The sequence below is a fragment of the Schistocerca americana genome, chromosome 7 (genome assembly GCF_021461395.2).
Source record: "Schistocerca americana isolate TAMUIC-IGC-003095 chromosome 7, iqSchAmer2.1, whole genome shotgun sequence".
NCBI classification, from domain to species: domain Eukaryota; kingdom Metazoa; phylum Arthropoda; class Insecta; order Orthoptera; family Acrididae; genus Schistocerca; species Schistocerca americana.
In genome coordinates, this window is record NC_060125.1 from 392,515,471 (window position 1) to 392,537,682 (window position 22,212).

The 22,212-nt window shown below is 42.7% G+C and overlaps 1 protein-coding gene across 2 annotated transcripts in view; it reads left to right on the forward strand.

Annotated features, from left to right (window-relative positions):
• Positions 1–14,904: 14,904 nt before the first annotated feature.
• LOC124622559 (ethanolamine kinase 1) overlaps positions 14,905–22,212 on the forward strand; it is a 147,055-nt gene continuing 139,747 nt past the window's right edge. The window contains exons 1-2 of one of the 2 annotated variants that reach the window (XM_047148295.1): positions 14,905–15,027; positions 15,117–15,453. In XM_047148295.1, the coding sequence (XP_047004251.1) occupies positions 15,328–15,453 (126 nt within the window). In that variant the 5' untranslated portion in view covers positions 14,905–15,027; positions 15,117–15,327. Of the gene's footprint in view, positions 15,454–22,212 lie in introns of both variants that reach the window. The other variant, XM_047148294.1, reaches the window with a different exon arrangement.

Sequence of the window (22,212 nt, forward strand, 5' to 3'; positions counted from 1 at the left end):
TTCAATGTTATAACATTTGGGGCTCAATGTTAATTTTTCGCAAAGAATGCTTCATGGTAAGCAGTTACAGTTTATTAATACGAAAGAATTGATTTGTTTGTCATGAGATTTAGGTAAGCCATTTTATCATAATAGATTGCTTGAAGTTTTGCAATAAAACATTAGATGTTGTGACTTAGGGTTAAAGTCTGGAATTATTACCATAGCTATGTTATTCACCAGTCAAACCTGAATAGACTGTATCAGTGTTACAGGTTAAGATTACACAAGCATTATAATACAAAAACAAATCAGCATAAGTATGCATACTACTACTACTTTATTTCTACAACTATTACAAAGTCAACTTCTTTCACCAGCCATGGCCAGACAGATTGCATCACATCTTAGCTATTACATATTAAAATCACTCCTAAGACTAAGTCAGTTTGCGGTTTCTCATATGATGGTATCATGTTGACCAGTCTACAACTCCACTTGTAGAGAAAAATTCATTTACAGAATACAGTGGCCTTTGCTAGATCAAGCACTTCATTCTAGCTCTGATCATCCTCAGTGGCAATGTTCGAACATCTGGTAGTAGGTGGTTGAACACTGTCGGATAACTGTCCAGCATCTTACTTGTGTGACCGCTTGCAACATCAATGTCAGCCTTATTTTGTGTGTCGTAGTTGAAAATCTCTTGTCTCTTGCAGAAGAATCCTTGATTTTCTTTTATATGGACGAGATTGTCATTACTTCCAACAGCTCAAAAATGGGTCTACAGTGGTCAAATTTCTTGTTGGAAGATATTGTTCTTACAGCATTCTTTTGCAGAACCAATATGTTTTTACTTCCTGAAGAGTGTCCCTACATCAGCAACCATATGTGATGTGGCTGTGGAACAGTGTATAACATATTTTGATTAGGTACTGATTTGTTATCAGACATTTGAGCTTCTTGAGGAGATAAATCACTCTTGTGAGCTTAGAACATGCATGTGCAGTGTGTTTGGTCCATGTCAGCTTATTGTCAGTTGTGATTCCCAGGAGTTTGACACAATCAACAATTGATACGAGTCCACAGTCACCAAGGCTGCATACTATTTTCTGGGTTTTATCTTCATGAAATTTCATTTTGTTTGCTTTGAACCACTTTTTGGCTACTTCGAACAAAATTTCAGTATCCTTTAGTGCCTCAAGTGAATTTCTACCCTTAGTCATTAGTGTTGTATCATCTGTAAAGAGCAGGGTATGGCCATCACTTAAGTCATTGACAAATATTAAAAAGAGCAGAGGGCCAAGTACAGAGTGCTGCAGTACACAGTGTTCAAGTGCCATTTCATGAGACACTGCTCCCTGTAACGTCTAGTCTGCTGTCACTCACAATATCATCAGCCAGTATACTGAAAAGCTAGCATATGCACCTGGACCCACAACCTGTAATCAGGCACACTAAATGAAGCTCTATTATAAGTCTGTTTGTAGAGTGTTTATTTAAATATGTAATAGTTTACACTCAATGTCATACAACATTAATGCACACACAGGATGCAAATAAAAACAGAAGCATCTGAAAAATGGAAGTTAAGACAAACCATAGAGAAACAGCACCGCTCGTTAAAGCAACATTAACATTGCACCACTAGCACTTCAGTCATAAGGTCATGCACAAGTCCTTCCTGAGTGTTACTATTGCTCATGTTGGTTGACTATGGTTCCCCATTTGAGGATTCCACCTACTGTTACTGTTGTCGTTCTGCTGGTACCTATTACCATTACCACAGTAGCCACGGTGATATCTGTTATCGTTTCTTCTCTTCCTATTAAAATTTGCCTGTGCATTATGCAGCAGGGGTGACACTGGATGCATCACAAAATTGACACATCATCTCTTGTCTTTCCTGTGATTGCAAGATTGTGTATGTGGTGGACAGGACTGAGCCAACTCATCATTGTTATTGTCATTGCTAATGTAAATGTGAAGTGCTCAAGATTGGTCTCTGGAACATAGACTAATTTTCCCCTTAGGTCCAGGGCCAATTTTGTATTTAATATTTGCTGAATATCCCTATGTGTTACAAGCTCATCCTAACACCATGTCTTATTCAGGTACTTCTCATAATACTTGTGTAGACTTCCTTGCCTACCATTAAATATTTCCTAATGGAGCCTTTCCTGCACACAACTGGACCAGTTAACTGATAAGAATTCCTTCTCAAACTGTTTCTAGGTTCGACAGTTTTCACTGGTCTTGGCTGCCCAAAGGGCGGCTTCTCCCTGAACAAAGCCTATAGTGAAGTGGATCTTTTGCTGATCTGTCCACAACCTTGGTGACATGCCATTAAATGAGGTGATGAAAATGACAGGATGAATACCTTTTTTGTCAGGGGCAATAAAGTTGAAATTGTCTGTGATTTAATAAGCTCTCACCTAACACAATAGTTGGCAACAGAGGTACCGTCCCCACCCAACGTGGTACATGGTTAGGTGACATACCTGTGTGATTTATATCAGTTTATATCATTACTATACCTTCCCTCATCTGATATAGGACTATTATTTTCATCACGTTTCCCATCAACAGGTGGTGGTGTAACATTTACTTCCTGCTTAATCACTGATTGTTGGATGTTACTATCTGGTGACATGACAGTATGTAGTCACTGCAGTACATTTTAGCTTAGTGCAGTTTTAATTTGGTTTAATTCTGTGTTAAATACTTCTCCCAAAGTGCCCCCCTGTGATGACACCTCAGTGACTTTGCTCAACAACACATGGTAGTTTTGAATCTGTTCTTTCATTTGTATTTGTTTTCTTACTTGAGACTCATTTGTAAAATTCTTTATAAAAACTTTTCTTTGTCTATCAAACTGAATTTTTATCAATTTTTATCTTTGTCCCTTGCTCAATAGCAAAATAATTTACTTTTATGTCTATAATTATGGAAATAATCAATAGGCAGAGAGTGTATACTGGTGATACACACTATCCTGTTGCAGAGCATGCTCTACAGCATGGCAGTTGTGACCTCAGTGTGTATTTCACTACATGTGCTGTCTGGATTCTTCCTCCAGACAACAGATTCTCAGAACTCCACAGGTAGATGCTAGTACTACAACATGTGCTTGGTTTTGCTACCCACCTGGCCTCAATTTACATTAATTCCTTCTGTCTCAGATTTTACTCACAGTAACTACTTCTTTCTTCACTCCATTGTAGTTTTCTACATCTTTAATTTTCTGACATGTCTAGTTTTCACTGTCCCCTTCCCAAATATGTTATGTACAATGCACTTAGCTTTTCATCCTTATTAACTCATGCACAATGTTTTAGTGGTAATCTCTGTCTTGCACATTACCCTGTCATCCACCTTTAAGCTCTCAGGATTTCAGATCTGATATGGTGCAGTCCCTAACAATCAGTCTTTCCTTCTCATCCCATATGGCAAGTCTCCCCTGAGCCAGAGTTCTGGGTGACTTTTCCAAACACTACCCCTTTTCCTAAACTTCTCCAGTTCCTTTCTTCTCACCCTTCTTTCTTCCCCTTCATCCCATCTGCCAAAAGAAGGAGCTACTGGCTCTGAAAGCTTGCACGTGTAAAACTTATTTTTTTGTATGTATGTTCTCCTGCTGCTGCTTGGCGAGTAGATTTTTTATCTATCCCATTACATTACTTTTATATCTAGATTACTAACAGATTCCTTTATTTGCATTCATCAAATAATTCTTGTATTGCAGCAGGTATATTTTGACATGCAGTTTTCAATGTTGTAATTTCACTTGTCAAGGCACTTTGCTGTGCTGACAGATTTGTCAAATTTAGATGACATGTCATTTTATTGTAAGGTTAAATTTATTATAATTTAAATTATACTTAGTAATTTATTTTAATTTCATTTATAATTTATTTTATAATAATATAATTTATTTCATTATTTATAAATTTAATAATTTGTATTATATTTATTATAATTGATTAACATTTTGTTTTGTTGTAATGTTAAAGTTGATACATTATTTGTTAAGTTTGTTGGATTAGATGACAGATCATTATGTTTAGTGGACATTTCATTATGCAATTCATTTGACAGTTGGCTTCATGCTCTTTATTTACCTATAATGAGAGTTATTCAGCAATTGCTTTCTACATTTCCTCTAACCTATGCCACAAGACAGCATAGCAGTCTTGTGTTGGGCTAGAGGTTGGTGGTGGTGGTGGTTAGTGTTTAACGTCCCGTCGACAACGAGGTCATTAGAGACGGAGCGCAAGCTCGGGTTAGGGAAGGATTGGGAAGGAAATCGGCCGTGCCCTTTCAAAGGAACCACCCCGGCATAAAGCTAGAGGTTGGACTAATTTCCTTGTTCCCAGCATTAGATCCCATTTCATTTGCTGAAATATCAACATTCTCAATGCCCACATCAGCAAATTCATTATCACCAGCATTCGATTCTGCCTTGTCTCGTGTTTCAGTTTCCTCTTTTGTGGGCTGTATATTTTTACCATATCATAAAAGGTGGCTGAATTCATCTGTTTGAAATCACGTATCTTAATCTAATATCAGCATACAAATAACAATATTGCTGAGTGTGAATGTTCGGGAAAGCTGGCATTAATTGGTTGAAACAACAAACAAGTGGTGCTCCATTGCATGCTCTTATAATTCAAAGTCAGCCATCTTGTACCAACCAAATTCACTATTGTTAAGATTAGTTGCTGAAAAAATTCTAAATTATCCATATACCAAACAAAATTGGACATTGAATGATTACAGATGTCCAGCAAACCTAGGGGAATAAACAATGTTACCCTCATCTTTTGTTTTATGCCGTAACAAAGATCACTCCACAATTTTTCTGAAAAAGTTGTGTTTGCTGGTAAATGCTTTTTGGGCTCACAGTTGTTGATTTTGATTTTCTTTTTGTAAACAGCTTTTTCTTCAGCTGCTCATTACTTTTTGTAAACAGCTTTTTCTTCAGCTGCTCATCAATTTTACTATTACTCACCAATTTTATGTTGCAGCAATGTAGGAGAAGAGAGATGCTACTTACTGTAAAGAAGACATGTCCAGTTGGTCAAGTTGCAGACAGGCACAATTACAAAACTCTCACATATAGCTTCCAGCCACAGCCTTCATCAGTTAAAAAAAATTTTAAAAATGCCAGCAGCAATCTGGAGGGGGTGGGGGAGGGGAAGGGGAAGAGATAGGAGTGTACCGTTGGGGAGAGACACGAACACTGTCTGGTGGAGTGTGCAGGGACAAGACTGCCAACAGGCACAGTGTCAAGAGGTTGTGGGGCAGAGAGGTGGGTAAAAAAGGGACAAAAAAGGGGGGGGGAGTGGGGAGAAATGGGCATATACACTGGCAAATGGCTACAAGTAAACAGGGGTGGAGATGAGATGGGGAGGAGATGATAAGACAGAGGGGTGGAAACTGTTGGGTGGATGGCAGGGGGACAGTATGTTACCATAGGTTAAGGCTGGGATAACTATGGGAGCGGAGAATGTATTGTAAGGATAACTCCCATCTGCGCAGTTCAGAGAATCTGGTGGTGGAGCGAAGGACGCATATGGCTCGAGTAGGGAAGCTGCCATTGAAATCAAGTGTGTTATGTTCAGCTGCATGTTGTGCCACATGTTGGTCTATCTTGCTCTTGGCCACAGTTTGGAAGTGGCCCACCAACATAAAAAGCTGTGCAATGATTACAGCAGAGCTGGTAAATGACATGGCTGCTTTCACAGGTGGTCTGGCCCCTGATGGGCTAGGATAAACCTGTGACAGGACTGGAATAGGAAGTGCTGGGGGGGGGGGGGGGGGGGGGGGGGGGATGGATTGGGCAGGTTTTGCACCTGGGTCTTCCACAGGGATACGGTCCTTGTGGCAAGGGGTTGGGATTGGAAGTGGCATAGAGATGAACTAGGATGGAGTGGAGGTTGGGTGGGCAATGGAAAACCTCTTTAGGAGGGGAAGTATCTCAGATAGAATGTCCCTCATTTCAAGGCATGATGACAGGTAATCAAAGCACTGATGAGGGATGTAGTTCAGTTTTTCCAGTCCAGGGTGGTACTGGGTGACGAAGAGATACTCCTTTGTGTCTGGTTTTGGGGGTGGTGGGAGAGGAGAAATGACATGGGAGATCTGTTTGTGCACCAGGTCTGGGGGATAGTGCCTGTCTGTGAATGTCTTGGTGAGACCCTCATCACGCTGAGCAAGGGAGTTTCTGTCACTACAGATACACCATCCCTGGGTAGCCAGGCTATATGGGAGGGATTTTTTTGGTGTGAAAGGGGTGACAGCTGTCAAAATGCAGGTACTGCCAGTGTTTGGTGGGTCTAATATGGACAGAGGTGCGGATGGAGCCATTAGAGAGAATAAGGTCAATGTCTAGGAATGTGACACACTGGACTGACAAGGACCAGGTGAAGTGGATGGGAGAGAAGATATTGTGATATTGAGAGAATGAAGATAGGGTGTCTTGGCCCAGAGTCAAGATCATGAAGATATCAACTAATCTGAACCAGACTTGGGGTTTGGCAGTTTGGGTGGCTAGGAAGGTCTCCTCTAGATGGCCTATAAACAGGTTGACATAGAAGGGTGCCATATGGGTGCCCATGGCTGTGCTGTGGATTTTTTTGCATACCTTCCCCTAAAAGAAGAAGCAGTTGTGTGCTAGAATAAAGTTAGTAAGGCGTATGTCCTCATCGTCACCCATTACCACCCCGGACTTGAACAACTGAACCATGTCCTTCACCAAGGCTTTGGTTACCTATTATCATGCCCTGAACTGAGGGACATCCTACCTGAGATCCTTACCACCCCTCCTAAAGTGGTGTTCCATTGCCCATCGAACCTCCACAACATCCTAGTCCATCCCTATGCCACTCCAAATCACAATGCCTTGCCACAAGAATCACATCCCTGTGGAAAACCTTGGTACAAGACCTGCCCCTTCCACACACCCAGCACTTCATATTCCAGTCCTGTCAAAGGTTTATCCTATCCCATCCAGGGCCGGGTCACCTGTGAAAGCAGATGCCATTTGCCAGCTCTGCTGCAATCAATGCAAAGCTTTTTATATTGGTATGACTACCAACCAGATGTCCACCAGGATGAACGGCCACTGTAAAACTTTGGCCAAGAGCAAAGTAGACCACCCTTTGGGACAAAATGTAGCTGAACTTGATTTCAATGGCTGCTTCACTACCAGAGTCATGTGGATCCTCCCCTCCACCACCAGCTTTTCTGAACCACACAGATGAGCCTTAGCCTTATAATACATTCTTCACTTCCGTAATTATTCTGGCCTCAGCCTATGGTAACATACTGTCAGACACTCCCCACCCAACAGTTTCCACCCCTCTGTCCTGTCACCTCCTTCCAATTCTCACCCTCTTTGTTTACCACACACTGCCAATGCACCAGCCTTTCTTTCCCCTCTCCTCTGTTTGCTCCATTTTCCTCACTTCCCTGTCCCACAATCTCCTGATGCTACACATGTTGGCATTCTAATCCCTGCACACTCCACCAGATCACTTCTCTCTCCACCCAATGTTATCCCTTCCCCCCCTCTGCCCCCTCCAGATTTCTGCTTCCATCCCACAGGATTCTGGCCCGAGCTGCCAGAGTTGGCAGTCATATTTGCATGATGTGTACTTGTTTGTGTGAATGAATGGTGTGTGTTTCTCTTTTTGTGACAAAGGCTGTGGCTGAAATCTTATGTGTAAATTCTTTTAATTGAGCCTGTCTGCAACTTAACATGTCATCACTATGGTAGGCACCAAGATTGTATATGTTTTGTGTATTTACAAATTATATACATAATGTGTCTGAGATGTCCTGTACTGTTGGACTCAAAGGTCAAAGAGCAAATACATAAATATTCTGTGCAGGCTTTGTGTATTTTATTTCATTTTTTATGATGTTCTAAACTTTTTTCAGTTTCTTATTTGAAGGGCTTATTTCAATAGTGGTACAAGTCCATTTTTGTTCATTTTGAGATACAGAGTCCTAAAGTTAAAAGAGCACTGAAAAATCTGCAGTTGGGATACCAGAAATATTCAAGCATACGGCTTCTTGCTAGAGATGAACCTTTCTTTCTGTTTGTTTGGATCATTGATTTCAGATGCATTATAGGCAGAAAAGTGGAGGTAATGGACTTGTACCACTATTGGTAAGCCCTTCATTTGATCTGCTATTTTTTAGTACAACACATCTTCTTATAACATTACACAGCCAAAGGTTACACATTCCTCTATTTCATTGTATTTGTGTTGGTTTTAGTCTCTCTTAAGGTGCAATGGATATCATAGTGTTATCTCAAAGTAACCAAAATTTCTGACATGTTTCGTTTAACTGAAAAATTTCTTTTCACTGGTATGGTTGCAGATTATCTAAAATATCCAACAGAGATTTCTTTTATCATTTTTATACGCATAATTTGCAAGTGACAGGGTATTAACAATGAAAAACAAATTGATGATATTCTTCAATATTTGTTTATTTTTGATCCAGTTTTCAGATTACAGGACAATCATCAGACATTAACAAACTGAAACTGATGTACAGAACTCCTTATCGGATAATATTAAAATATTCTGTGTGCACACAGAATACTGTGGTGCTTTCCAGAAGTGCACTGCGAATTGTAATGCCCATAAACAGATTTTTTTTGCATAATTCATTGCATTAATGAGCAAAGTATTGGATATAAATTATATATGTTTGAATTGTCACAGTTATTTTTTAAAGTTGATTCTGTGAAAGCAAGGGCTAGAAGCTTATAACATTCTACATGCAGTCTTTTAATTTGTATGCAGTTTTCATTGAAGATGACATTTACATTTGCAAATCTTCTAAGTGATGTAGTATCTCATGATATTAGCAGTACACACATGTAACCTCTCTGATCCATATTTTTCTATTCGCCATTCTCTTGCAAATTTTGTGCTTTTTGTTACCTTCCTTTACCTAATGTTCCTGCATTCTTGCATTGGAGAATAACTTTTAATTTTCTTGTTAAGGTACATGTACAATTGTGTATGTGGATCACCTATCAAATCACATTTATGTCTCATGAGACAAAGTGAGACTTACCCCACTTATTTAAGACTTTAATATCAGTATGTAACTTCTGGCCATTAAAATTGCAATACCTTGAAGATGATGTGCAACAAATATTGAAATGGCATGACACGTACAATATGCTTGGATATGCAAATGATAAGCATTTTACCACAATTGCACAATGTCGTAAGAGTAATGACCTCTACATTCTGTATGTAAGGAAAGATTATGCCATGGGTTACTCATTCAGAAATCGCATTTGAATGCTGTTGGTTTGTTAGAAGGCAGTGTCATTTTATGTAAGAAGGAGAAACATCTACCAGCACACCAGAATTTAATAATGGCAGGATCATAAGCTTGTCATGACTGTGATTTATCATCCCACAATATTCCTGCTTGCTTTGATTAGGATAAACAACTGTCACGAGACTGTATCAATGGGTTCAGGAGGGTCACAATCAGTACCATGCAGGATCTCAACATCCCCAAGTGACTAACACCTGAGAGGAGAGGCATATTGTTCACTTGCCATGCTGACCATACATCCACATCATCTGTCTTATATCCAAAAATGGACTTGTTTGCAGGGAGACAGACTTCTGTACAGACATCTGGGGCACCATAGACTGTCAGCATGGCAACTATACTGGAAACAGAAGTGACACCATATTGTCCTTTCAGATAAGATCTGTGTGGGGAGGCTCTGAGAAGAGTGAATGTTGCCAGGCTGCATTCCTCACTGTCACAATGACCTGGCCCAGCACTGGGCGCATGACAGTACGGAGTGCCACTGGCTGCAGAACATAACCATCTCTATTCTATTAAGTTCAGGGATTGAAGCCAGATCATGTTGACTTCTTGCCACAATACTTTGGCTGGACAGTGGCAAGTATGCCAGGAAAACTTCAAGAATCACATGATCATATCTGTTTGCACAGCCAATAGTTTTAACAGCAGCCATTGCAGTTGCAACATTAATAATGGCGGATGCGATGTATTTTTGAGGTCTCTGAGATCTTTTCTGTCAACAAGGTAACACATGACCAAATGTTGCCCATGATGTCCTCGCCTACGTCAATACAAAGGATGGCTGACTGTTGCTTTAGCCAACACACTCCAAATCTGTCACTCATTGAAGACAACTGAGTATGGATTGCCAAGAAACTGGCATGCCATGACTGCCACTCACTACAGTTGATGCATTCCATCATTGATTTGAAGAAGCATGGAATTACATACCCATACCTGTCATCAAAGACAGGTCAGAGCCACTGTTGCTTCCAAATGTGGCTGGCCTATCTACTGAATTTTGCACCTGTATACTCTTAAATTACCAACAAATTTAATCATATATTCTTTCTACTGTACTTATACACAGAATAAGTAAAATTTCATGATGTGCTATCCTTCCTGGTGTTGCATGTCTAATGGCTAGTGGGAAACGTATTCTAAAAGTATAGCTGATTTACATATGCATGATAAGTCACCAATATTATGTTTTGTAGTCTAAAGTGTCAACTGTAGTCAGCCTTACATTTATACTTTAACTTTGCCTTTCTTCTAACAGAGAGAAAGCTTTATGCAGGTGTTCAAAACTGCAGATGTTTGAGGGTACTTAATGTTGTCACATTTAATGTTTTCAATAATTAGCTTTTTAATCAGCCTTCTATCTGTTTCATTGGGGCCCCAACAATGATATTAACACTGGGTTTTATAAATCAAGGAAAAATTACAAATATAAATATAACTGACAAATCGTGTGGAACATGTGATAAAACATACCCAAAATACAGAATGCACATATAGGCTAAACAAAATATGAAAACAATGATCATATAAAGAGTTATGTTGTAAAATGGAAAATACAGAATGGATACTCTCTCTCTCTCTCTCTCTCTGTCTCTCTCATGCAAACGCAACTCACACACACGAGATCACAGTCTCTGGTAGCTGAAGCCAGACTGGCAGTCTGGCATCAGCTGCCAGAGACTGTGATCTGATGCCAGACTGCCAGTCTGGCTTCAGCTACCAGAGACTGTGATCTTGTGTGTGTGTGTGTGGTGTGTGTGTGTGTGTGTGTGTGTGTGTGTTTTTGATAAAGGCCTTGTTGGCCAATGCTATATGGTGAGTTATGTTGTAACTCAGAACATAGACAGCACACAAATGTGTCATTTTGGTGTTGAAAATTAACATAAACAAGGTACAGATATCACAAGCAGCAGTGCACCACATTCAGTGGTGTGGGATGTCTTTAAGGGTATATATGGGAGCTCCTTAGGAAGTGAATGCCACTTTTCTTGCAGAGGTGTTCCCAGGAGATCAACTGTTGTAATAATGTAAGTAATCACATTTGCACCAGCATAAGGACAGGGATAAAATTCAAGGACTTCATCTCTGTATAACTGTTACTTTACCACTTGGAACTTGTTTGCCTAAGAATACAACACACCAGACATGGACACTTTCACATCTCGAGTTATATCTTTTACAGACGTTTGAAGGCTGATAATGCATTCTGCCCTCTCCTCAATCTGAAACACATTTTTTTTTCCTCTTCCCAAGCTAAAACCAGGATTCATCTGTAAAAAGGATAGTCTTCCGCTATACAGAGTCCTGTATAAGTATTAATTATGGTTCCTGCAGAAAATGCTGCTTACTGTTACACAACATACACATGTGGCCACCCTTTGCTTATGTGCCACCTCTTCTAAGCCTTCAGCACACTGTACTCAATGATATAACCCTAATGATGACATCAGCCATTAATCATTGTTACGTGTCATAACTGTTGGTAAAGTTGCTGAGCTTTCACATAAACCAGATCTGGGTTGCTATTGCTGTCTGCAAGATGATTTTTATTTGTAAGTTTAGGTTGACAACTAGTTACTCATGCTGGCTTGTAATGCAACAGTGACATTTGGTCATGAAATAAACACATAAGAAGTTAACCTGTGAACTTTCACCCCAGCTTTACACTATCGAACTAAAGATTAGGATTTTCATCCATTACGCAGATGGAGATTCTTGTATTTTTCCTATTTGCCACAGTTCGACATGTACCAAAGTGTTCATCAGGACAGGTGAAGAACGTCACAACCTTTTATTGGAAATTTCTGCCACAGCCCATGAACTACATTTAAGATCTTTGATAGCACTTTTAGTAGGACCTACCTCCATTTCACCAATGGTCCTCTTATTGCAGGCCCTGTGGTAAACAGTGTCACAATAACATGTTTCGAAGCTTTTAAACTCTCACAACAGCAATCTCCATATTACCCTCAAACACGGAGGAAAGAAAATTAGTCCCATCAACATAAGGTTGCTGGAGATGGAGCACACACTCTGGCCGTTTCAAGGACAGGAAAGGAAATCAGCAGTGCCTTTTCCAAGGAATCATTCTGCTATTTGCCTAAAGCAATTTAGAGAAATCAAGGAAAACCTAATTTTGGATGGCCAGATGCAGATTTGAACCATTGTCCTCCCAAAAGTGAGTCAAGTGTACTGACCTTTGCATCACCTCACTTAGTCTTTCAAACTGGAGGTTACATTTTGTTGTCTCCTTTCCACTCGTCAAATATGGGGTTCCTAGGAAACCTGCTGTCTCGGATCGCTAGACAACAATTCAAGCAAATTGTATTAATGGAGTTTGTTACAAAAGGAAATGATTACAATACTTAACTTTGTGAAATACAGATGTGTCACAGGCAAAACGTGACAGACAAAATAGAAATCCCTTCAGTATGCTGCATAGTAGAAGCAAAATGATTAGTCTCGATGTTATGCTTGAATTGACTGCTGTAGAACTCATAGAATTGACTAGTCTTTAACTGGGCCGTTGCCAGGTGGCGTGGTATTTATGTCCTCTTCATGTTAAGGCTGCTGCTGTCAGGTTGTCATCCTAGAGAGGGGCTGGTCCATGTGCAGTTGGCTGATGTGTTCTTCACAGCCCTCTCTTCTCTAGCATTCCCAAACGGTATGCCGGCACTTGACTTTACCCTGGAACACATTTAAGTTTAAATGACACAAGGAGACCATAGTGCCATTGGTTAGAATGCAGTACTTTTGTGACAATACAATGCGTTTTCTACGTTTTTGTACTTCTCTGTGATTTACATGGAACCTGCATGTAATACTGTCAAGTTAATGGCATTATATATCATGTGTACAGTTGACTATTTCACTCTCAGCAGTTATTTACTGAACATTAGATAGAGACACGAAGCAATGTTTCCTCTGGACCGTTGAAAATTCTTGGGGCACCTTCTCAGTGATGTTTATGACATAATCCCCAGTTCTTATATTATGGAATGGATGGTTGTCAAGCTTGCTTAACACCACATGATCTTGGGCCAAAATTAAGCTTAAAGTACCAGTATTTGTCAAATTAGTGATCGCTACCAAAAGTATTCTGCAAGGTGTCTATGTTACTTCTACCACAATAGACTGGTGGAGAATTTATAACTCTTTTTGTGCTCTAAAACATCTTTTTGGCTTCCACATTGCTGCTTATGTTGCTGATTTTATGTTTTCTGCAAATATTGATTGGAGTTTAAGAGCAAACATCTTCACATATGTTATGACTTCTTGCTATAGATTTAAGAAACCTGATAACCTACTTTTGGTGTTGCCAATCTAATTCACCCCTGATACACCATCAATATGAGCTGTTTCTTTTCCCATTGGATTAGGATCATTGTTAGATCACAGGTACTTCTATGATGTAATCAAAGCAAGCAGGCCTCATTTCTTGACAAAAATCTCACAAGAGGGGCTGGAATCTGACTTTATCAGTAATGTGGCAAGAAGAAACTCAATTAAGATATGAAAGGTCTCCTTCAGTGAAGATGGACTATATACCCACTTTTGGAATGATAAGTTGTTAATGTTACACAAGTCACTGTAATGAGAGTGAAAACAAAACTACTTATTGTAATGAGGCACCCTTTTACCATTACTCTGATAAATTTTTATTTTTGAAGAAAGTGTGCCATCCAAATAAATATATTTAATATCTCAAACACTTTTTTGGAACATGATTAGGAATGTATCACTAGGTTTAGGGATAAATTAATTTTTCTCTCAAATGGTTTCAAGTTGGCTATTTGCTCAACTGTATGATCACAAAATCTTAATCCACCACAAAATTTAATACATGCAACCCAACTGCATATATACTTTCAACAAAGGCATTCGTCTATGAAGTAGGAGTTGTATGTAGTAATAATTTCACTTTTGTAAAACTTTCATCCTTGAGATATTTAAACAAATGAATAATTCAAAGGTATGTCAGAGATGGGAAAAAGCTATCTAGTGTGACCCCTTGCAATTTTCATGGTATAATGCATCAAAAAATTCGTCGAGGACTTGTCCATATGCAATGCGGATTTTCTGTGTTTACCTTTCGGTACTAGTTTTAATAGCAAAAAAAAAACCATGGGCTACGCTACAGATCAGTCTTGTGATTATAACCAAGATTTCAGTGCTGTAAGGAAGTAGAGGGGGAAAGTGAGCGGCTCCATGGCACACTATCCCATTGACGAACAGCCAAATATACTAAGGAATCGGGCTGTTTAATTGTCCTCGAGGGCAAATATTTATTCCAAAAATATATTTCAGTCACCAACGAATCAAACATAAATAGAACAGTCTTTGTAGTATGTAAAAGAATGCAGCGAGAACATCCCTTATAAGTTATAACCGACATTCGAGCAAACGCTGTCACAATTCCACAGCTACGCTTGCGCTTGAGAAATTCAGAATATGGATATTTGATTATTTGGGCAGTTTCATCCGATTTATCGCCACTCATTTTTCGATAGGCTTGTATCGATTACTTCCTCGTCGACCATAAACTTCCGCCGTCTTCAACCGCTTGTCAAGTCAATACGGTGAAATTGCCGGGTTGGTGGTTCAGCTGTTTTAGTATTGAGAGAGAATTTTTGACGTATAGTGGCGTATCTAGAACGCTCGTGTGTTTATCTCTGTGTGAGGATGAAACGCTTGAAATTATAGATCTTATTACATGTAATTCAGCGTCTGATTTCACATAATGTTGAAAGTGTTTAATTTCACAGTAGCAGCTTACGACGAGTCTTCTGTTTTCTTATGACCGGGAACTGAAAGTGTGCAGAAATGAAATCTGCCTTAATTCTATATTTCATGTTGCAACTTCGAACGAAGAGGAGTGGTGGTTATTGGGGGTCGTGCTGCAGTATATAAGCTGCGATCGGCGCAAGAGCCCCACCAGTTACACTAAGTTGCCGGTGAGTGAAGGGACAGTTCGAGATGTCCTTCGAACAAAATTCCCTGGTAATCCCCATCACGATTGACGAGGATCATCTCATCGATGGAGCATTCTCCGTGCTGCAACATATTCGTTCATCATGGAGCAGAGACAAAATAAAGTTCAAGGTACTTACACTATTGCTGTTTTTATTCAAAGTTCCTTTCATAGCATAATTTATACATTTTCGTCGCTTTTTTTCGGAGTCATATAAGATCTTGTTTCGTTCTCAATCGCATATTTAATTTCATCTGATCCATTATGAGTCACGGAATTGGAGTTACATACTCTTGGTGTTTGAAATTGTCGACGCCTGTTGCGGGCATGTCGCTCCTGCCGAGCTTCCGAACTCACAAACTGTACAATGCTATACGAAGACATTTGAAATTTTGTTTAATCCGTTAAATACAACTTCGCAATCGCATTCTATCACTATTTACACGGCCATGGGCCACTCTAGTATTTGAATTTTGCAGTATTGTTGTGTGCATGACTGAAACGAGCCACTGGGTTACTGAAACAAATACTAGAAGGCACGTCATGGCCGTAAGTGCTCGTTAATCATATTTTTGTCTGTTCTGACTTAGCATTTTATACCTGAAAATAACGTTGTTTTCACTGCCATTTCCAAATGCAAACTGCTGGATTATCAGAAGCCCCTCTAGATTTCAGTTGTAGAAACCTATTATTTAGGCTGTGTGAACTATGTCCGAACTGCTGCAGGTACCTCTAAAAATTAAAGTTTTCTACTGCATGTTGCTTTGTTGTTGTTGTTGTCTTCAGTCCAAAGACTGGTTTGCTGCAGCTCACCATGCTACTTTATCCTGTGCAATCCTCATCATCTCTGAGTAAGTAGTGCAACCACCATCCATCTGAATCTGCCTAGCGTATTCACCTCTTGGTTTCGTTTTGTTTTTTACCCTCCACGCTTGCCTCCAATACTAAACTGGTGATCCCTCGTATGATACACAATTTTACTGATTACTTCTTGAGAATTAATATTCTGATAGTAGGACTTATAGTTAGGCCGTAACTACATTTCCAGTGGCCACTACGAAGAGATTATGCTTTCTTTTTCACGGGAAACCGTGGATTTGTAAGTCAGTGGTAAGAAAGTCAAAATTGTGTTAATGTCAAATTGCATCCTCCTGTAGTTGTCGGTGTGACGTGTGTGACAGTCAAGAGGCCAGGAGACACTATCTCGATAGTTTCACACCTATTATAGTAGCAGCACTACAGTATCAACCAATCTTCCAGTAATAGATCCGTTTATTATCTAAAAACTAAAGCAGCTACTCTGGGCTGCACGAACACTTATTATCGGCCTTCAAATACTGAAGTGTGTAGATTCTAAATCTCACTCACTCACTCAATACATCAACGTACAGCGGAAATACTGAAGCGATAGTATTCGTCCTCATTAGTTGTTGCTTGGGAAATGATAAAAGTTCTGTAATACGCCGAAGAAAAATAGGTTACTTTATTGAACATGGATATTTTCTCGATCACTAAAATTGGCGGTGAACGACCTAGCAAAACATCCCACATTTCAAGGTTTTTTTTAATAGTTGGTACCTAGTCCCCCGAAGTATGGGCTTTATTCATTCAGGGATCATTCTGCAATCATGTGGAGTGTGATCGTAATATAATGAAAATAAGTAGCTAAAGGAATGTGCAGTACATAAACAATCGGGTAGGTAGTTGGCTGTGGCCATGCAGTTTGTTAGAAGCATCGTAAGTTTTTTAACTAAAGCTCTCGTCCTGCTTTCCTTTCATATGATTACGGGCGACAGCTATAAAAGCGAATGTTACTTTCACTTTATATGGAGTGGGGAAGATGAGCACGAAACACTTAAGAGGTTTAATCATACGACATATTTGTCTCAGAATATTCGTATAGTATTCACCAGTTAGGAGTTTTGTTACGAGGTGATCAGATGACACCGGGTAACACTAAACATTGATTTTTGTGCAGGTCATCTAGTTTGCACCTACTGCTTGTGTAATTGCTATTTAGCTTCTGGCGTCAATTGGAACAAATCTAAGCACAAAATTCGGTGGATTCTTTCTCAAAGAACTCTGAAAATTGAGAAATTGGCGTGTGTATGGTTTTGGCCAGCATTTATCAAATCCGGGCCAGTCTGCAGTAAAACTTTCTCAATGTTAACTCTTGAACTAAAACATTCCGATATTCCTATCGCGTTAGATATTTCTCATTCGGTGCCCCATCATTCGAATTGGTAACCGTTCAAATTGAAAGAGCTAGTGTAGTTAATGCAGCGTACGCACCGCTGCAATGTTTATTCTGAAGCGTTTAGTGTACTGTTTTTCATTTTTACGCGGATTCCACATTGTTAGGCATCTCATAAGCTTAGACGTTTTGCTGATCCCCCTGCCCCTAGGTGAAGACAGCAGTCTCCTATTAGAGGTGAATTGGATTCAGATCACCACCCGACCATCTACATTCGGGTTTTCCATCGAAATTGCTTCAAGCCGAATGCCTGGATGTATGCTGCACGACACACACTACACTTTTTCCCCATTCATCTCCAGTAACCTCAGTGTAGACTGAACGCTACTTTCTTGCTTTCCATTATGTGCAGTAATGTTTTTATAGCTCTACTGAAGTTGGATTGCTTTACACTGCAATAGTTAGTAAGATTGGTTTGATTGATAATCGCTTGGTATAACAAGAAGCGAGGCTGTGTTGCTAGATTCACATCCCTGAGACTTTTGTGTTAGGATATTCTGTGAAATCCTTAAATCGCTTCAAACTAATGCCACTATGGCTCGTTCAGTAAGGTGACGAAAGAATTGCCCGACAGGGAAACGTATTCTGAGTAAAGACAAAATTTTTGGTATCAATATACAATCGAGAGTCCGGCTACGATACATCCGAAAATGACATAAATCGTTTTACCAGGAAGCCTACGTACTTTTTTTTAATTTGTAGAAAATAATTTACTATCGTAGACTACAGGAGATTGTAAATGTTCTTCGTTCTTACTCCGCAAGCCAACTAGCGGTGTTATGGAGGGTACTCCGTGTAGGGCAGTGCTGTCCACTCTCTTGTGTTTCATTCGCTAATTGTGTGCAGAATAGACAGTGAGTCTACTGACGACCACCAAATTTCTTTAGTTCATATGTCATTACGTGAGATCCCGGTTACGGTGTGTGACGCTGAGTTGGGTCAGGATCTGTGTGAAGAAACCCGTAGTAAATACCTCCACCTCCCCCACTCCTCTCACCACCCCTCCCGCTCCCCTCCTCTCCCCCCTTCACCTAATCTCCCCCCTCTCTCCACCTAATCTCCCCCCTCTCTCCCCCCACCCCTCTCTCCCCCCACCCCTCTCTCCCCCCCACCCCTCTCTCCCCCCACCCCTCTCTCCCCCCACCCCTCTCTCCCCCCACCCCTCTCTCCCCCCGCCCCTCTCTCCCCCCGCCCCTCTCTCCCCCCGCCCCTCTCCCCCCGCCCCTCTCTCCCCCCGCCCCTCTCTCCCCCCGCCCCTCTCTCCCCCCGCCCCTCTCTCCCCCCGCCCCTCTCTCCCCCCGCCCCTCTCCCCCCGCCCCTCTCTCCCCCCGCCCCTCTCTCCCCCCGCCCCTCTCTCCCCCCCCCCGCCCCTCTCTCCCCCCCCCGCCCCTCTCTCCCCCCCCCGCCCCTCTCTCCCCCCCGCCCCTCTCTCCCCCCCCGCCCCTCTCTCCCCCCCCGCCCCTCTCTCCCCCCCCGCCCCTCTCTCCCCCCCCGCCCCTCTCTCCCCCCCCGCCCCTCTCTCCCCCCCGCCCCTCTCTCCCCCCCCCCCCCCGCCCCTCTCTCCCCCCCCCGCCCCTCTCTCTCCCCCCCCGCCCCTCTCTCTCCCCCCCCGCCCCTCTCTCTCTCCCCCCCGCCCCTCTCTCTCTCCCCCCCCGCCCCTCTCTCTCTCCCCCCCCCGCCCCTCTCTCTCTCCCCCCCCCGCCCCTCTCTCTCTCCCCCCCCCGCCCCTCTCTCTCTCCCCCCCCCGCCCCTCTCTCTCTCCCCCCCCGCCCCTCTCTCTCTCCCCCCCGCCCCTCTCTCTCTCCCCCCCCGCCCCTCTCTCTCTCCCCCCCCGCCCCTCTCTCTCTCCCCCCCCGCCCCTCTCTCTCTCCCCCCCCGCCCCTCTCTCTCTCCCCCCCCCGCCCCTCTCTCTCTCCCCCCCCACCCCTCTCTCTCCCCCCCCCCCACCCCCTCTCTCTCCCCCCCCCCCCCCACCCCCCCCCCACCCCCTCTCTCTCCCCCCCCACCCCCTCTCTCTCCCCCCCCCCCACCCCCTCTCTCTCCCCCCCCCACCCCCTCTCTCTCCCCCCCCACCCCCTCTCTCTCCCCCCCGCCCCCCACCCCCTCTCTCTCCCCCCGCCCCCCACTCCCTCTCTCTCCCCCCCGCCCCCCACTCCCTCTCTCTTCCCCCCGCCCCCCACCCCCTCTCTCTCCCCCCCCGCCCCCCACCCCCTCTCTCCCCCCCCGCCCCCCACCCCCTCTCTCCCCCCCGCCCCCCACCCCCTCTCTCCCCCCCGCCCCCCACCCCCTCTCTCCCCCGCCCCCCACCCCCTCTCTCCCCCGCCCCCCACCCCCTCTCTCCCCCGCCCCCCACCCTCTCTCTCCCCCGCCCCCCACCCTCTCTCTCCCCCGCCCCCCACCCCCTCTCTCCCCCGCCCCCCACCCCCTCTCTCCCCCGCCCCCCACCCCCTCTCTCCCCCGCCCCCCACCCCCTCTCTCCCCCACCCCCACCCCCTCTCTCCCCCCCCCACCCCCTCTCTCCCCCCCCCCCCCCCCACCCCCTCTCTCCCCCCCCCCCCCCCCACCCCCTCTATGGAGATATCTACCTGGCATCCCATCTAACTGTGCTGCTAGTTTGTCCCAATCTGCTTTCTTCAGGTTCCATCTGGGTCTGGGAGTGGATTTTCCTACAGTTGAGCGGAATGGGCAGTGTATTGAAAGGAGGATATAAGATGAACATCAACAGGAGTAAAACGAGGATAATGGAATGTAATCGAATTAAATCAGGTGATGCTGAGGGAATTACGAGATGAGACACTTAAAGTAGTAAAGGAGTTTTGCTATTTGGGGAGCAAAATAACTGATGATGGTCGAAGTAGAGAGGATATAAAATGTGGATTAGCTATGGCAAAGAAAGGGTTTCTGAAGAAGAGAAATTTGTTAACATCGAGTATAGATTTGTGTGTCCGGAAGTCTTTTCTGAAAGTATTTGTATGGAGTGTAACCTGTATGGAAGTGAAACATTGACGGTAAATAGTTTAGACAAGAAGAGAATAAAAGCTTTCGAAATGTGGTGCCACAGAAGAATGCTGGAGATTAGATGGGTAGATCATACAACTAACGAGGAGGTACTGAATAGAATTAGGGAGAAGAGGAATTTGTGGCACAACTTGACTAGAGGAAGGGATCGGTTGATAAGACACTTTCTGAAGTATCAAGGGATCACCAATTTAGTACTGGAGGGAAGCGTGGAGGGTGAAAATGGTAGAGGGAGACAGAGATGAACACCCTAAGCAGATTCAGAAGGGTGTAGGTTGCAGTAGTTACTCGGGGATGAAGAGGTTTCTCTGCGGTAATCACACACGCTGACCACTTAGCTGTCCGCCTCCGGTACCTAAGTGATCAGCGCGGCAGACTGTCTGTCCTAAGGGCCCGGGTTCGATTCCCGGCAGGGTCGGAAATTTTCTGCGCTCAGGGACTGGGTGTTGTGTTGTCCTAATCATTATTATTTCATCCCCACCGACGCGCAAGTCGCCGCAGTGGCGTCAAATCGAAAGACTTGCACCAGGCGAGTGGTCTACCCGACGGGAAGCCCTCGTCACACGGCATTATTTATATTTACCACTTAGCTACAGAGGCGGGCTCTATATCTAATATTGCGTAGATGAGCCTTACTGTGTTTAATGTGGCAAAATTGAAGGGTTGCCACCTCCCCCACCCCCGCGATTCTTCAAAGAACCTAACTTTAATATGTAAAACAGCTTCAAACGTCTGATTCTTTTACAAATGAGTTAAATATTTGATGTTAAGCATGTAAGCGAGAAAAAGTTCGGAAAAGGTTTGAAATTGTGTGTGGAGTTTGATGGAAGTTGCTGAGATACTTTAGCGTAATGTTGTACCTCTTAATGAGTAGATTGTGACAGCATTTTAAATTTTTAAATGTTGGAAATCAATTTTTTATTGTCCGTGGAGGCAGTTCGACGGCAACCTGTTTCGGGTTCCGAGATAGTCGTTTAGTAATGTGCGCAGGTGTACAAGGTATGGAAAAGTAGTTCTTACAATGTTAACTACTTCAACAGGTAGCTCTTTTCATGGAGTTAAATTTGTAACAGATGTATTCCACATGCATTTTGTGTTGACGGAGTAAAAGTGTTGGAGTATGTCCTAAGTTGCATGTTCCAGAGGCAAAAAGTTGGAACACGTTAGCACTATTCGCTTGGGAATAATTAGCTACCCACATTTTATTGTGATTTCGTTATTCAAATTAATACTTCCACTATGATTCTGGTAGCTTGCACTGCAAGCTATTATCCAGATAAGAAGCTTAAAGCTTCCGGCAATGATACACACAGACCGATCTGGCGCGGTCGTGAAACTGGATTAGTGTGGTGAGGACAGCGTTAGAAACATCCGTCCATATACGATACAGTTTTTCCGCGATTTCCCTAAATCGCCTAATCCCAAGATGGTTGCTTTGGTATAGCACGTCCAATTTCTGTCCTCGTATCTGTAGCGAAACGTGGGAAATGAAATACAACTAGTGAACAGATAGTGTCTTAGACAAATAAAATATGCCATAACGAAAAATTATTACTTTCATTGAGGTGAAAACATGCTATTAAAATATGATGCATACCTGTTTTATAACATGCAGTAA